A 16,325-nucleotide genomic window follows, 5' to 3' on the forward strand; every position below is an offset into this window, starting at 1 on the left:
ATATCAATCATGAAGTCTAAATAGTGCACAACATAGCTGAGAAATTAACAAATCTCATGTAATAAGTAAATCGTAAGGTTTGTCTACCTTTTGTCCTACTTCCATTGGAATAGAGTATATGTTAGGTCGTCTCATGTCTTTTATTTATTATTATGGAAAGTTTTAATTTTCTTGAACGTACTCAAATTTCGAGTTATGATTTTTCTTATAAACTTTCTGGCTTCTATATAGTTTCCCATATTTTCTTCTTATTGAGCTATAATTGTTATCAATCGTCTTGCTGTCATGTAACCATGATATATACAAGTACATTTAATTTATTGAAGATAAAAACAATCATATTTTCGCTCTTCCTTTTGATTCATAGTTATTTTTGCTGTAAGCTCGTTTGAATAGACTTTTGAGTCGGTAAAAAATAAATACACCATCAAAATATGTATACTATATTCAATTAAGTTCTTACAGGAACTATTAAATTGTTACTAGTTGCATGATTAAACCTAATTTAATGTTATTAGTATTTTAAAACCCGCCAAGAAACAGTACAGTTATAATTTACAACCAATTGTATTGTTTGTTAGTTAATGAAATACGTATATATATGTTTAAACTATAATCAAAATGTGAAAGCAACTCTTGTCTCTTTGTCTGTTTGTCGCTCTTTCACGACCAAACAAATGAATAATTTGATAAAATTTATTATGAAGCAAATTAAAACTCCAAGGAAAGACATACGATACCTTTATTGCCTAACCTAACCTAACCTAACAACTCACCCACTTAAATGCGAACGAAGCTGCGGGTTACAACTAGTATTTTATATTTAGTAAATACAATTAATATTCAATACATACTAAATATTTTTTTCTATTTAATTTTAAGTAAATTTTATCGATATCATTTGGCATTATATTTTGCTAATAGCTGTGTAGCTAGTTCGTAGTTTTATAATCCACGACTATAATTGGACCATCATTTGCATATTGTTTTAAAGACATTTCATAACATTGCATAACAAGTATTGTGGGTATAAAAATAGCTTCCTCTTAAATCACTTTTTTTTTGTGTACCTCGATTTGGATTTCTACACAACACGACTATTTATTTCGTCATTTATCATTAGCCGTGTCCTTGCCCGCAGCTTTGCTAGCGTCTTTGGGATCGGACGTTAAGTATTAGGCATAAAAAGTACGTCCTACCTTGGGGAAGGGAATTCCAGCTTGTTTCATAACAAATTTCATCGACTTTGCTCAGTTGTTTGGCCATGATAGAGCAATAAACAGGCAGGATTACTTTCGAATTTATAATAGTGTAATTTCATTAGTTCGGGATAGCCAAACAATATTACGTTTTACAATGATGCTCCAATCTCTCTATTTTTTGTTACAATGCCCCGCAATCGTCCGATTGTTTTCTAATGACAGCTCAATCATTTTTAAAATGAGAAATAGTGTTACATGCCAGTATTAAATGTCATGCCGTATAAAATAATATAAATCACAGTTTTACAAATTATCGATCAATTAATTACAATAATTAATAATTGTATATAATATAGTAAATTCAAGAGCCCCTGCTATATTCATAATAAACAACAACAATGTGATACAATGAATAATTAACTAATGTAAGAAATCTAAAATGGAAGTATCTATCCGTTATAAGTAGGAAATAATTGTTAAATCACGTAACAATAATTTATAGATAAAATCTATGAAGTAATACAATCCAAAGAGTAATTTAAACTAATTAAGCGGTCGCAAGGCTTCTTACGAAATAATACGTATGGTAAGCTAATGACCTTCATAGCGCAGATCTGTCTAAATTAAGGCTGAGTTTATACGTGTATCTTAGTAATAACTAGATGTGCCCGCGACCTAGTACGCGTTCGATTTTAACAAAAAAAAATATTATTGTATCCAAGTTACTATTTATTATATCAGTTATCTGTCAGTGATAGTCCCGTCAAAATCGGTCCAGCCGTTCCAGAGATTAGCCGGAACAAACAGACAGACAAAAAAGACAAAAATTGCAACAAAAAATATTTGGTATATGTACCGTGTATACATACATATTCATCGAGTATAAAGGGCTATTTTAATATTACAAACAGACACTCCAATTTTATTATATGTGTAGATTTTAGTTCCCACGTATTTAAAAATAAAAATAAAATCTCAATACGCATTCGAGATAAAACAAGTTGTATTAAAGAGTATCGATTGGATTGGTATATAACACTAGGTAAAGAAACGCACGTGCATACGCCTGTATACGCACGCCACAGAGTGTATCAGGTGACAGGTAAACTAAAAGAAAACGTTTAAACATGTTTTTCAATTAAATTCTTAAGTACACAAGAGTACGTATTATTTATTGTCTTTATTAAACATTGATGTGAAATGAATGATCTTTACAGTGAATGAGATGAGTTTAAACATATTGTATGTACGCAAATTTATGTATTATAATGTTTTTAAAGATCTTTAAATTGATCTTCTATATACGAAAGTCTGTGTTCAATCATTCATTCATTCTCGAGATTAGTTCTCTAGAATTATACATAACGTATTATGCTTTTAAACTTAAATATATATGGCGACTGCGATCATCCGCAGGCTCGTCATCAGTAGGAGCTTCTGGTGTATGGCGTAGGTCTCAGGCAATTAATTACATTATGACAATTATGACACCTTTTGTATTTTATGCCGTAACAAATTGTAAAGTGGATATATTATTTTAGCAGTAATTATCACAATTGCGTGAACCAATGGTCCCGTTTGGAAGGTCCAAACTGTATTTCTCTCTTTATTAAAATTTAGCTTCCGACTCATCGCTATCAATTAAATTCTTGGGTTTATGGCTTTTAGTTGTGCCGACAGGGCACAGATTGTTTCGCCAATGTCACGTAGGATGGAGAAGACACGAAAGAGATTGATTGATACAGTTGAGGAAACAAACTCAATTAAATTTTTAAGACTAGCATAGTAGTAATTTCCTCATCGCTCTCGAAAAGAATTAAGAGAATGTGACAGTTGTCCCTTCAAACGATTTCGATCACCTGAGTTATTAAATCACAGCGTTCACACCTCACAGATACAAGAAAATTATCTAAGTTAATAATTATTTGTAATCGACGATATATAATATAAATAACTCATAGTGTACATACATTTAAATAATAACTCGCCGCCCATTAAGTTACGTAAGAAGATTTATATATATTTACATAGGGACATACAGTGTCTTCGGCGGAACTTTATTCTGCGTTTATTCAAAAGATTTTCAAAATGATAACACAACCGTTTTTTATGTGCAGCTATTATGCCATAATCACGGGCATAAAATCTGCTTAGAGCTAATAAAATCTAGATGACCAAATTTCGATCACGGGTGCTAGTCTTAAAGATTGGGAAATAACACGGGGAATACAAGCGCGCACATATTGTAAACATAGGTATAGTACGACACAACTTAATCTAAGTTTAATCTAAGTTGTGTCGTACTATACTCTTTACCACCGACAAGACCAGAAAGAGACCAGACGTAGGTTGACGACTTTGCTTTTCAAGAAACGGAATTGTACTACAAGTTCTACAACTTAGGTGCTACTGGAAAGTTCTCGATAAAGTCAAATAAACATTATAGGCACTACACGATATCTGAACCCGGGCGATAAAACTTATAACCTGCATGGGACAAGCTAGGCTAAGGAGGCAGTTAAAATCTATACATATAATAAAATTGGAGTGTCTGTTTGTAATATTAAAATAGCCCTTTTTACTCAATGCATATATGTATACACGTTTGGTACATATACCAAAATAACATTTTTTACAATTTTTATGTGTCAGTCAGTCAGTTTGTTCCGGCTAATATCTGGATCGGCGGGACCGATTTTGACGGAACTTTCACTGGTAGATTACTGATATAATAAGGAGTAACTTAGGCTACAATATATTTTGTTTTGTTAAATTCAAACGCGTAAAAGGTCGCTGGCTCAGCTAGTATATTTATTAAAGTAATAAATATACAGTTTGTGTCAGGCACATATAAACTATTATTTTTTTAATTTTGTTACTATTGTATTTTAATTTCAACAAAATGATAAATTATAAATCGCAAAAAGTAATTAAAAATTGGCACAAAATTAAGAAGTACCGAAAACAAGTTTTCCGTTTTGACATTCTTTAAAAACTCTTATTAAATTACCGTTACTTCTCGATCAACGGTGGTCAATGGTAAAAAATGTAAATAACTACATATGTACCAAATATATACATGACGTTGAAAACTTGATATCTATATTCATGGATTTAACTACCAAACTCATCAATATTTAAAAGTCAAATTTACTCAAAACAATCGGACAAATAGGATTAATTTGTGAAAATCCTACCACGAATTTGTGAAATTGGTCTGTGATTTTTAATGATTCTAATCCTTGTAAAAATCTGAGTTAACTAAATCACGAATAATGATCATTTCATGAGCGTTGATTGGCTGATATTCACGTTACGCTGTCGGCGGAAGCGCTGATTGGCTAATAAAGCTGAACCGAATTGAGATGTTATAAATCAACTCTTATATTATCCATATTATATTCCAATTATCCGATACTTTATAACCATTATCCGTTTTGTTCGATTTTCGTACGATATAATATATGTATCTTTTATTTACGACATTTTTTTGATCAAGTATTTATTTACTTAAATATTATATTATAGATATTAATATTGATTTAATGTTTGCAACGTTACATGTAAAATAAAGTAACAGCCTGTAAGTTTCCCACTGCTGGGCTAAGGCCTCCTCTCCCATTAAGGAGAGGGTTTGGAACATATTCCAACACGCTGTTCCAATGCGGGTTGGTGGAATGAACTTGTGGCAGAATTTCGATGAAATTAGACACATGCAGGTTTCCTCACGATGTTTTTCTACACCGCCGAGCACGAGATGAATTATAAACACAAATTAAGCACATATATATTGTGGTGCTTGCCTGGGCTTGAACCCGAAATCATCGGTTAAGATGCACGAGTTCTAACCACTGGGCCATCTCAGCTAGTATTACATGAAAGAAATATAATCAAAACATAATTAAAAAGAAGTATAGTCCAGTCATTCAAGACAATTAATTCATTATAATTCCAAAAGTTTTCAAATTTTTATGTAAGGTCGGGAATGGTATTAAAACAAACTATAAAATTTTGCAACCTGTTCTGCGGTCCGGAACATTGTTAAAAATGCAATAAATGATAATTTGCTCTGTTCTTGAGACCAAAATTCCAAAAGTTCTGCAAAGTTGGAGTGGTGTTAAATATATTATTTTACATCACGTGTCAAATTTGCAACCAATTTAAGTGTACGGAACATTTTTTTTTATTAAAAATTAATGTTTTTCTTTATTAAACTGAAGGAAAATGTTCCAAAAGTTCTGCAAATTTGACAGATGTATCGGAAAAATATACCGAACGATTGTCTAAATTTGCAACCTTTTATGTTGACCGGAACATGTTTATTTTGATTATTTTTAATTCGTAGTCATTTTTTCGAGTAATTTGGTCTCGGAATAATTACAAAAGTTTTGAAACTTGGTTGCAAACTTCAAAAACATCTATTCTGATGCATTTACAAATTTGCAACCTCATACGCGATCCGGAACTTTATGCAATTTGCAAAATGTATTTTTTTTATTTTTTCACCTTCAAGAAAATTTCAAAAGTTCTGCAAATCGAGGGGACTGTTTAATTTTGGGATTCATGTCAGTATTTCAATTTGCAACCATACCCGGAATACGGAAATATTTTTTAATCACATTCACGCAAAATATTATTTCCGTACACATCGCTGTTATTATTATTCAGGGCCTAACTATTGTGTTATATGAAGCATTTAGTATTTTTCAGCATGCCTCATCAACAATTTTTTCTACTATTCAATTTTTCATTATCTTTTAAAGGTACTATGGATCCTCCTAGTTCATCTTTCTATTGATGTAAATTCGTCTCTCAAATAAATCAATACTATACCATTCACATGCTTATTATTGAAATTGTTTGTAACAAAATTTGTTTCTAACAGATGTTAGTATAGTACTATTTTTACATGACAGGTGATTATGCCAAAAATAAATTCCGTTGGGCTTATTTAAACCGGACGTAGGATTTTGCCGGTACGTATTTTTTGATTAATAAAACGAATCTGGGGATTAAATACACTGTTACTCACCTACACTTTGTCGTCCATTAATGTTTACTTACCTTTCTTACGAATATTTGATATCCTCATACTTTTTTTCTTTACTTTTGAAATACTTATTATGCCTATTTATTTTTTCGACGGTAATAAAATTAAAAAAGTCGATTTTTGCAAATAAGACAAGGTTCCGGGTCTTGTGCGAAGTTGCAAATTTCAATAGTGGTATCGATCCCAAAATAAGACCATCCGCTCGATTTGCAAAACTTTTGCATTTCTTTCAAGGATAACAAAATGCGAAAAATCGATTTTTGCAAAGAACACAAAGTTGCGGATCTCATGTGGGGTTGCAAATTTTAATACTGACATGCACCTCAAAGAAACAATCATTGGCTCGATTTGCAAAACTTTTGCAATTTTTTCGAAAATGAAAAATGTCATAAAGTTAAATTTCCGACATCACACAAGATTCCGGATTGCGTGAGAGGTTGCAAATTTTAATACTAACATTAATCCCAAAATTAAACAGTCCCCTCGATTTGCAAAACTTTTAAAATTTTCTTGAAGGTAAAAAAATAAAAAAATTACGTTTTTGCAAATTGCTTAAAGTTCCGGATCGCGTATGAGGTTGCAAATTTGTTAATGCATCAGAATAGATGTTTTCGAAGTTTGCAACCAAGTTTCAAAACGTTTGTAATTATTCCGAGACCACCTTACTCGAAAAAATGACCACGAATTAAAAAGAATTATAAATAAACATGTTCCGGTCAACGAAAAAGGTTGCAAATTTATACAACCGTTCGGTATATTTTTCCGACATATGTGTCAAGTTTGCAGAACTTTTGGAACGTTTTTATTCAGTTTAATTAAAAAAACATTCATTTTCAATAACAAAAAATGTTCCGTACACTTAGATTGGTTGCAAATTTAATACGTGATATGAAATATTATATCGAAAACTTCCCTAAGTTTGCAGAACTTTTGGAATTTTTTTCACGACCATACAGCCAAAATTAATTTAATTGCAATTTTAACAATGTTCCGGACTGCGGACAAGGTTGCAAAATGAGATTTATTGTCGTCCCAATGTACCATTCACTTGACCGAAGTTTGAAAACTTTTGGAATTATAGTTAAATTTTCGATTTTGAATGTCTATAATGACTGGACTAGTAGGTAATATCGGATTAACAATATAAAATTTTAATTACGATAAAGATTAGCAAAAATTCTTTCGTGATAAGTTATGATGTTTATTGAATGAATATCAGTGACATTTTAAAGAATTCATGAATAGAGTAGGAAACGTGTTATGCAAGTCATTTTTTTTTAATATTATCGTCGACATAATAAGGTTTTATGCCAGAAATCGCTCTGACTAAAGACCGCCTTCCATTTTTTGCATATTATTTTTATGTAATTCTGTTTTTAATGTATGCATAGTATATTTTTGTATTTTAATGTATTCGTTTGCTTTTTTCTTTATTATTTTTAGAGTAATCCTTTTAAGGATAAGCGGCTTTACTGGATTTAAATTATCCGCTAACCTTTTCGCTACAGATTATCTTTGTGTTATTCGATGTTGGAATGTTGCTCGCCATCTACGAAAAAATCGGTTTCTCTCAAAAAATCATTACATAGTATAAAACAAAGTTGTTTACCGCCATCTGTCCCTATTTCTGCTTAACTTTCTAAGTATCTATTCTCTACATAGAGTTAATTGGAGTTTAATTGTTAGATGATACTGGGATAACTAGATTTTGATGCGGTTTTTTAGTAGATAGCATAATTCGAGAGGAAGGTTTTTTTGTATATAATACATAGAAAATATAGTAAAGAAACACTGATCATTTTAGAAGTTTGTAATGTAATGTCGTAAATAAACAAATCCTGTAGTCTATTTAGTATCAGTTTTGCACCCGTGCGAAGCTAGAGTACAATACAACGCAAATAACAATTCACTGACTACAACTTAGTTTAAATTCATATTCAAATTTACAGTTTGAGCTCGTGAAGAAATATAATTCTTGCTTGTTGGAAGGTCATTGTGGTTCTTTTATTAATTTAATGATTTCAAAAACAGTTCCTCTATTTATAAAATTATACACACAAATCGTGCTTGTGTAACCTGTTTTGAAGTATATGTTTTTGTCTTTAAATAACTGTTGTACTAGTTGTGATATGTAGATGAACTTTAAGTTAGCTAATCATATTTTTAAGTTTTATTTAAGTTGTATGTCTAACAAAAGTTAAAAAAGAAATACAGGATGTTTTTAATGTGAATATTAAGGTTCACAGCTTTTTTGTCATCTGACAATACAAACTATGTTAGAACAATGTCAATTTTGCTATGAGCTCTAACAAATCAAATTTTTTCGCATCCAAATTAGTTTTTAAAATCGACCCAGAATATCCAATATATCTAAAAGAGCTTGGTGTCCTCTTGCATGTAATTTGTTATGATTCATACAAGATTTGAAAAGAAATCTAGCTTTCAAAGCGGCTTCACCATTAGCCGGATCAAGAAGGTTTTTGTTTTTGGAGTCGTATATTGAAACAAATTATGCGTTATGAGAACTATGCGTTTTATATCTTTAATATCTTCGAAAATATTCGTTTAAATTACACGCTGTAAATAACCGTATTGGTCTATGTTAAATGCACAATGTATTTGAGGTACTTAATTGGATAAGGATGTATTTAAGATATTTAAATGATAAGCTCAAAAATAAATGTGTTTGTTTACGGCGTTAATTTAGAAACCTCTAAAATAATCAGTGTTTCTCTACTATACTTTGCATGTAGTATATATATAAACCATCGTCTTGAATCAAACTATCTATTTAAAATAAAAACTCATCAAAATCCATTGTATCATTTTAAATATCTAAGCATACATAGGAGTACACAGCGGAAAGCGGCTTAGTTTTATACTATGTATATATAAAGATTTAATTCTAAAGCCTTTTATACAAGTTAAACCTCCTCGAAATTTTTTTTTTTTTTTTATAACTGGTTGATAATGACTGTTGTTGTTTTTTTAATGTATTTTTTTAATCTGTATTTCTGTGACAGGTGCCTCCTCTCTTCTGTGCGTCAGGCAACAGCTCGCCGGATTGCTCGTCGAGCGAGGAGAGCGCGGGCGCGCCCTACGCCAGCGAGCACAGTGAGCCACGCGCCTGCGCAGACGATGGTTACGAGGTAATGGTAATAAAGTATACTATATTATATTTATGTATGTTGTGTGCGTCTTGCTATACACGGGACCATTTATATTGTAACCCATTGAACGTAATGTTATCTGTTCGTTTAATACTATTTCGATTCTATGATGTAAAATGTCTGCATCCTTTACCTTTGATGGCTCTCCGCCGCTGCCGTCTACTCGCTACACTAAAATTATAAATGTGAAAGTAATTCTGTTTGTCTGTTTGTTTGTCGCTCTTTCAAAACCAAACCAATGAGCCAATTTGAAGAAATTTGGTATGAAGCAAACTTGAACTCCAGAAGGGATATAGGCTACTTTTTTACCTATACATAACAACAAACCCCTAAAATACGACAACAAGAATGTTATATAATAATAGAAAAAAAATGTTCGTTATTACACAATTATTTCTACAACCATCAACTTTGTTGTTTCACATCTAGCGGGCTTTATGTAACGGTCACATTTTTCTATGTGTGCGTGCGTGTTCTATGTAACTCGCCCCACATATTCTATGTAACACTTAGTTAACCATTTCTTAGTATAAAAACATCAGTCTTGTTTATTTCATAAATAATTAAATACTTAGTTTATACCATAAATAATAGAAGCGAAGAAGTTCACATATATATATATATAGATATATGCACTCGCTCTATGCGCCCTTAAGGATGCTCGTATTTGTGTTTAGAGCTCAATGTCTCTGTGTGAGTAAACTAAAAGTAAAGACAGCAAAAAAATACAAACTTTATTTTATTTATTAAAATGATTTGATTTATTTAACGTGGATGAGCACGCCTTCGTGAGTGAATAAATCTATGCTTATTTATTATTTTGATGATGTCATTTGTATAATTTTATTTTTACGTCTAACCGAGAATGTCGAATATGCATATTAAAACACACAAACTACTTGTTTTGGAATTATTGATTTCGAAAATCGAATCAACATTCTGAAGATTTTGTGTCAAATCGAATGAGATTCGAAATGTTGTTTTTTTCAACTTTTTTTTTCTATTCAGGCAGACGTGGAGATCAGTAAGCTTGAAGTATCAATCAACATGAAGACACAGAAATTATCGGAATCGCTGTCCTTACTCAGTAATGTTTCAAGTAGGTAAACATTTTTACCCAAATTAATATCTTTTAAGAGTCAAAATAGTCGACAATGAAAGGACCACGTGGTCATAGACTATACGCCCGGGACGTTCTCGATAGGAATTGTGGCGTAAGAATTTGTATGTAGGTATGTAACGAGTTATAGGAAGCGCCCCCTGCGCGCCTCACCCCCGCTTACGCCTGCGTTAGCGATGTCGTTTATTAAGCAATGTCTATTTACGATCAAAATATACTAAGAGGGACAGGTGCGTGTATTATATAGCTAGTTATTTGCAAAAAATAACGGAATATTTGCCCGCATGTACACATTTTTTAAATATGAACTAGCAAGGAAAGTCCATTTGAAATGTTTTAATTTTATTATTAATTTTTAACTTTTCGTGGTATAAACATATCAACAAAAATAGATATAAATTTTGTTTTTCGAATTCATCTATTCGATATATCAAGTAATATATACAGAACCAATGACGAATCCACTAACAAAAAACGATAAATTCACAAAAAATATGAGGCTGAATTCCTTAAGCTCATTAATTTGAAGGTGACTAAGAAATTCGACCGATGTGGTCCCGTAAGATTTACGTCACGAGTGTGTTAGTGGGGTTACTGTGACCGTCATTATAGGAAGTAGTAAAATAAGTTACCTGAGGCGACGTAGATACTGCCCGATATACGACCTTTTTGTACAATTTTTTTATACTCTTCAATTTTTGTTTATTTATCAATTCGAATTAAATTTTCACATTGTGGTCAACATTCACTTGGTGGTAAGCCTTTGTGCATGTCTGGGTAGGTACCACCCAGTCATCAGATATTCTACCGCCAAACAACAGTACTTGGTATTGTTGTGTTCCGGCTTAAAGGGTGAGTTAGCCAGTGTAACTACAGACACAAGGGACATAACATCTTAATTCCCAAGTTTAGTGGCGCATTGGCGATGTAAGTAATGGTCGCTGTTTTTTACAACGCCATTGTATATTGGTGGTGGTGACCACTTCCAATAGACATGTTTGGAAATGCACACAAATAGAAAACAAATCCGGTAATACAAAACGAAATAATTAATTACATAGAGAAAGTTTGTTGCCGGAAACCAACATAGGCTACGTTTTACTTCGAAACATGCAAACGTACAAAGTATTATTGACGACCTCCGTGGTCGAGTAGTGTGTGCACCGGTTTTCATGGGTACGCCACTCCAGGGACCCGGGTTCGAATCCCAGCTGAGTCGATGTAGAGAATGTTCATTAATTTTCTACGTTTTCTTGGGTCTGGGTGTTTTTGGTACCTTCCTTACTTCTGATTTTACATAACACAAGTGCTTTAGCTTACATTGGGATCAGAGTAATGTATGTGATGTTGTCCAATATTTATTATTTATTATATGTGTGTTTACGACGTATATGTTACTGATATATAAAGTAATTACTTGTATGTTTCAGATATTCAAACACAAGATATACTAACAGTCGATTGTCCGGAGAACAACAGAGACGGCGAAATGGTTCACCCAGAACTGTGTCTCATTGTCATCGACATTCTATCGCAACTTATCGACAAGTATTTCATTGTTCCTTGCTTAAATATTCATTATCTTAAGACGTCATTTTATTGTCGGCATTTTATTGATAGCGACCCGACCTCGCATTAGTAGGAATTGTCTAAATGATCAGTGTTTCTTTACTATATTGTCCACGTATTATATATTTCACCGTATATATTCGAGTCGAGATGGCCCAGTGGTTAGAACGCGTGCATCTTAACAGATTGCGGGTTCAAACCCAGGCAAGAACCGCTTATTCATGTGCTTAATTTGTCTTTATAATTCATCTCGTGATCGGCGGTGAAGGAAAACATGGCGAAGAAACCTGAATGTGACATATTTCATAGAAATTCTGCCACATGTGTATTCCACCAACCCGCATTGAAACAGTGTGGTGGAATATGTTACAAACCTTCTCCTCAAAGGGAGAGGAGGCCTTTAGCCCAGCTGTGGGAATTTACAGGCTGTTGTTGTTGTATATTCCGGGGCGGCGGGGAGCTCATAACGTTTAACCAATCAGCGCGCGTCATGTATCAGTTCTACGCCAGTTCACAATTTGACCGCTTCCCATCGATAGATTACAATATAGCGAAAAATAATGCATTGAATTGCAATCATATTTCACGGTTCACAATATTTCGACACATTATAATCTGTCTCGTCACATTTTAATCTAACGAATTTTGTAATCACATGGTGACATATACAAGAACATTCCTTTCGAATCACACTATCTGTTAAAAAAACCGCATCAAAATCCGTTGCGTAATTTTATAGATGTAAACATACGTAAAGCTGAGATGGCCCAGTGGTTAGAAGTCGTGCATCTTAACCGATGATTGCGGGTTCAAATCCAGGCAAGCACCACTATATATATATGTGTGTGTGTTTGTGTTTATAATTCATCTCGTGATCGGCGGTGAAGGAAACATCGTGAAGAAACCTGCATGTGTCAAATTTCATCGAAATTCTGCCACATGTGCATTCCACCAACCTGCATTGGAACAGCGTGGGGGAATATGTTCCAAGACCCTCTCCTTAATTGAAGAGGAAACCTTATCCCAACAGTGGGAAATTTACAGGCTGTTACAAAAAAAAATTACGTAGAGACAGACAGCGGTAAACGACTTTGTTTTATACTGCTTAATGATAATGATACTGTTTGTGACCGTTGCGTCATTTCGAGGCAATTTCATTCATACGGGAATTTCAAACGGAAAAGTTTTTACTGTTTTGTTCTGTTATTTTCCTGTTATTTAGTAAGTAAATAATAAATTAATGTCGTGTTTATACGTTGGAATGTAAATTTTGTATTTCGAAGGCAATTTTATTAAGAATTATTGTGATTTGGAAACCGTTATAACGAAAATGCGCAATAACCATGAGACAAAATTTATTAATTTAATTATCTGGTCTGTGTATGTATAATCTGTGTACTGTGAAAGAAAGAGTGCATTTGTGTGTACTACTCACAGTAGCACACACAAATGCACTCTTTCTGACCTTGTAAGTCATCTTCGCAAGAAGTATCGGATGTGATCGGTTTTACGAACTTTGACGATGCTACATCTAAGTTGTGTCGTACTATACCTCTGTACTATGTATTTTTAAATGTTGAAAAAGAGTAACTATGGTATCTTGCCGGATATTCTCGGTAGAACCTACTTTCCGAACCGGTGGTAAAGTGACAGCCTGTAAATTTCCCACTGCTGGGCTAATGGCCTCCTCTCCCATTAAGAAGAGGGCTTGGAACATATTCCACCACGCTGTTCCAATGCAACCCGTGGAATGCACATGTATCAGAATTTCAATGAAATTAGACAAATGCAAGTTTTGCTCACGATGTTTTCCTCCACCGGTGGTAACTTCACTTAATATAGTTGTTAAATGACGATTCAAAAGTGCTTGTAATAGCCTACTTGAATAAAGTATATTTTGATTTGATTTCCACTTATCGCATTAGCAATTCCACCAATTCATAAGTTCATTGACTAACAGTAATCAAGTGTACCGCGTATATATAAATATAAAATCGTATTTATATAATCATTTATCAATTAAAGCTTTTGAAATAATACGGAACCAAGAGTAATAGTTAGACTGTATGTATGTAGACTGACGACCAACTGACTGACACCGGTTTCTCATTTCATTTCGATTCCCGGCCGAGTCGATGTAGATTATCATTAGTTTTCTATGTTGTCTTGGGTCTGGATGTTTGTGGTACCGCCATTACTTCTGATGTTCCATAACACAAGTGCTTCAGCTACTTACATTGGGATCAGAGTAATGTATGTGATGTTGTCTCATATTTATTTATTATAATTTTTTTTTATTTTAAATAAAAACTTTATACATTAACGCGTCTTTAAGAATCATTATTAATTAAGACTTTTTAATAAACTTAAATATGTTTTTAAATAATTTCTTATAACCAAAAAAAATGTACATTTATATATTTGAATAAAACACCACGCGTTCCCAGACAAAGACAGTTTATTAGTACGTATTTTCCAGTCTTATATATTTTCCTTTGAAAAAGGATATCGCGATTTAGAAAATCAAACTTTTTGAACAACGACATCTATTGACAAATGTTTAAAAATTATACAATATTAATGATGTGTGTGACGTAATGCTCCGAGGAGACCGAATCCAAAAATGATATGAGGCAAAAATAAGTTGTCAGTGTAATATAATTTTTATTTAATTTATGTGTCGACCGTCCGCGGGTTGCAATTCGAATTAACATAAAATTCTCGTTTCAGTAATCGTACTTCAATGCGCAGGTTTTCTCACGATAGTGCAAAACCCATTATCGCAAAGCGCAATATGAATTTTAAATAAAAATCAAAAATATTCAATATTTGTGTTCCGGGTTTGTCTAACAGCCGTTTTCAATAATCTATTTATCCCTTGTTTCAGTAACTAAAGATAACCAAATCTATCCTTCTGCCTTTACTTTGTTTTCAATTACCTATCGACGGTTAGCATTTCCTGTCTATATTACTTTTGAATGCTCAAAAAACAAAATGTGTAGTTTTTACCCTACCTAATGTTAGCAAGCAAAATTATAATATATCTTTAAATGGTGACCGTCTTGAAGTAGCAGAATTGGATTCCAGACTTCAGTGGACTTCTCATTTATCATCCCTAACAGGAAGACTCAGTTCCGCAACATACGCGGTTAGAAAAGTTAGACAACTAACTGATATTGATACCGCTCGTTTAGTTTATTTTGGTTATTTTCACAGTATTATGTCATATGGCATATTACTTTGGGGTAACGCTGCAGATATTGAATCTGTCTTTATTTTACAAAAGAGAGCAATTCGGTTTATTTATAATCTTGGAGCTAGAGACTCTCTTCGGGATGTTTTTAACAGAGTAGGAATACTTACTGTTGCGTCGCAATATATTTACAACAATATCATGTATATTCACAGTAACATTGATCACTTTGATAAAATCAGTGATAATCATTGTATATGCACTAGAAGTAAGGATAAACTTATAACGCCAAGTTTCCGACTCTGCAAAGTCAATAGATCCTTCTTGGGGCAAGGTATCCGTTTCTATAATAAAATTCCGCAGAAATTTTTAACTTTGCCGTTTAGTAAATTCAAATCGTTTGTTAAAAATACATTTGTAGAAAAAGCATACTATTCGATACAAGATTTTGTAGATGATAAAAAAGCGTGGAGTTAATACCTGTTGACTTCCAAGCAGGATACATTAATTGAAATCATTGTATTTAATTAACATGACGTTGTATTTTTTAAATGTTAAAAAAGAGTAACTACTGAGTTTCTTGCCGGTTCTTCTCGGTAGAATCTACTTTCCGAACCGGTGGTAGCTTCACTTAATTGTAAAATGACGATTCAAAAGTGCTTATAAAAGCCTACTTGAATAAAGTTTATTTTGATTGATTGATTGATTGATATCGAAACTAGCTATCTGTCATCGGGAGGGCAGATAGCTTACTAGAGATAGGAAAGCTCATACGATTCGTGGTTACCTACGTTTCTATATACGTTTGACGTTACTATCGGATAGACGAAACTATCTCTAGTAACGTCAATCGCTTATCCGTCAAATTTGGCCGATCGACTTGAAAGTTTGAAATATAATTGGTCTAATTTTTATTAATGATGTAATATTGGAGCAGTGATGATAGTGATATGGAATTATTATTCATCATCGTTTGGTCTCTGGTCATATGTGCTGTCTTTGTTGACTGAAAAAGTTGGTA

At 32.9% G+C, this 16,325-nt stretch overlaps 1 protein-coding gene across 1 annotated transcript in view; it reads left to right on the plus strand.

Moving 5' to 3' along the window:
* The window catches only part of LOC124531739 (lysosomal-trafficking regulator), a 71,869-nt gene that overhangs the window by 32,718 nt on the left and 22,826 nt on the right, over positions 1-16,325 (plus strand). Inside the window, exons 10-12 of the mRNA XM_047106251.1 lie at positions 9,276-9,401; positions 10,431-10,521; positions 11,973-12,090. Of these exons, the coding sequence (XP_046962207.1) occupies positions 9,276-9,401; positions 10,431-10,521; positions 11,973-12,090 (335 nt within the window). The remainder of the gene's footprint in view (positions 1-9,275; positions 9,402-10,430; positions 10,522-11,972; positions 12,091-16,325) is intronic.

Source organism: Vanessa cardui, chromosome 8 (assembly GCF_905220365.1).
Source record: "Vanessa cardui chromosome 8, ilVanCard2.1, whole genome shotgun sequence".
Lineage (NCBI taxonomy): Eukaryota > Metazoa > Arthropoda > Insecta > Lepidoptera > Nymphalidae > Vanessa > Vanessa cardui.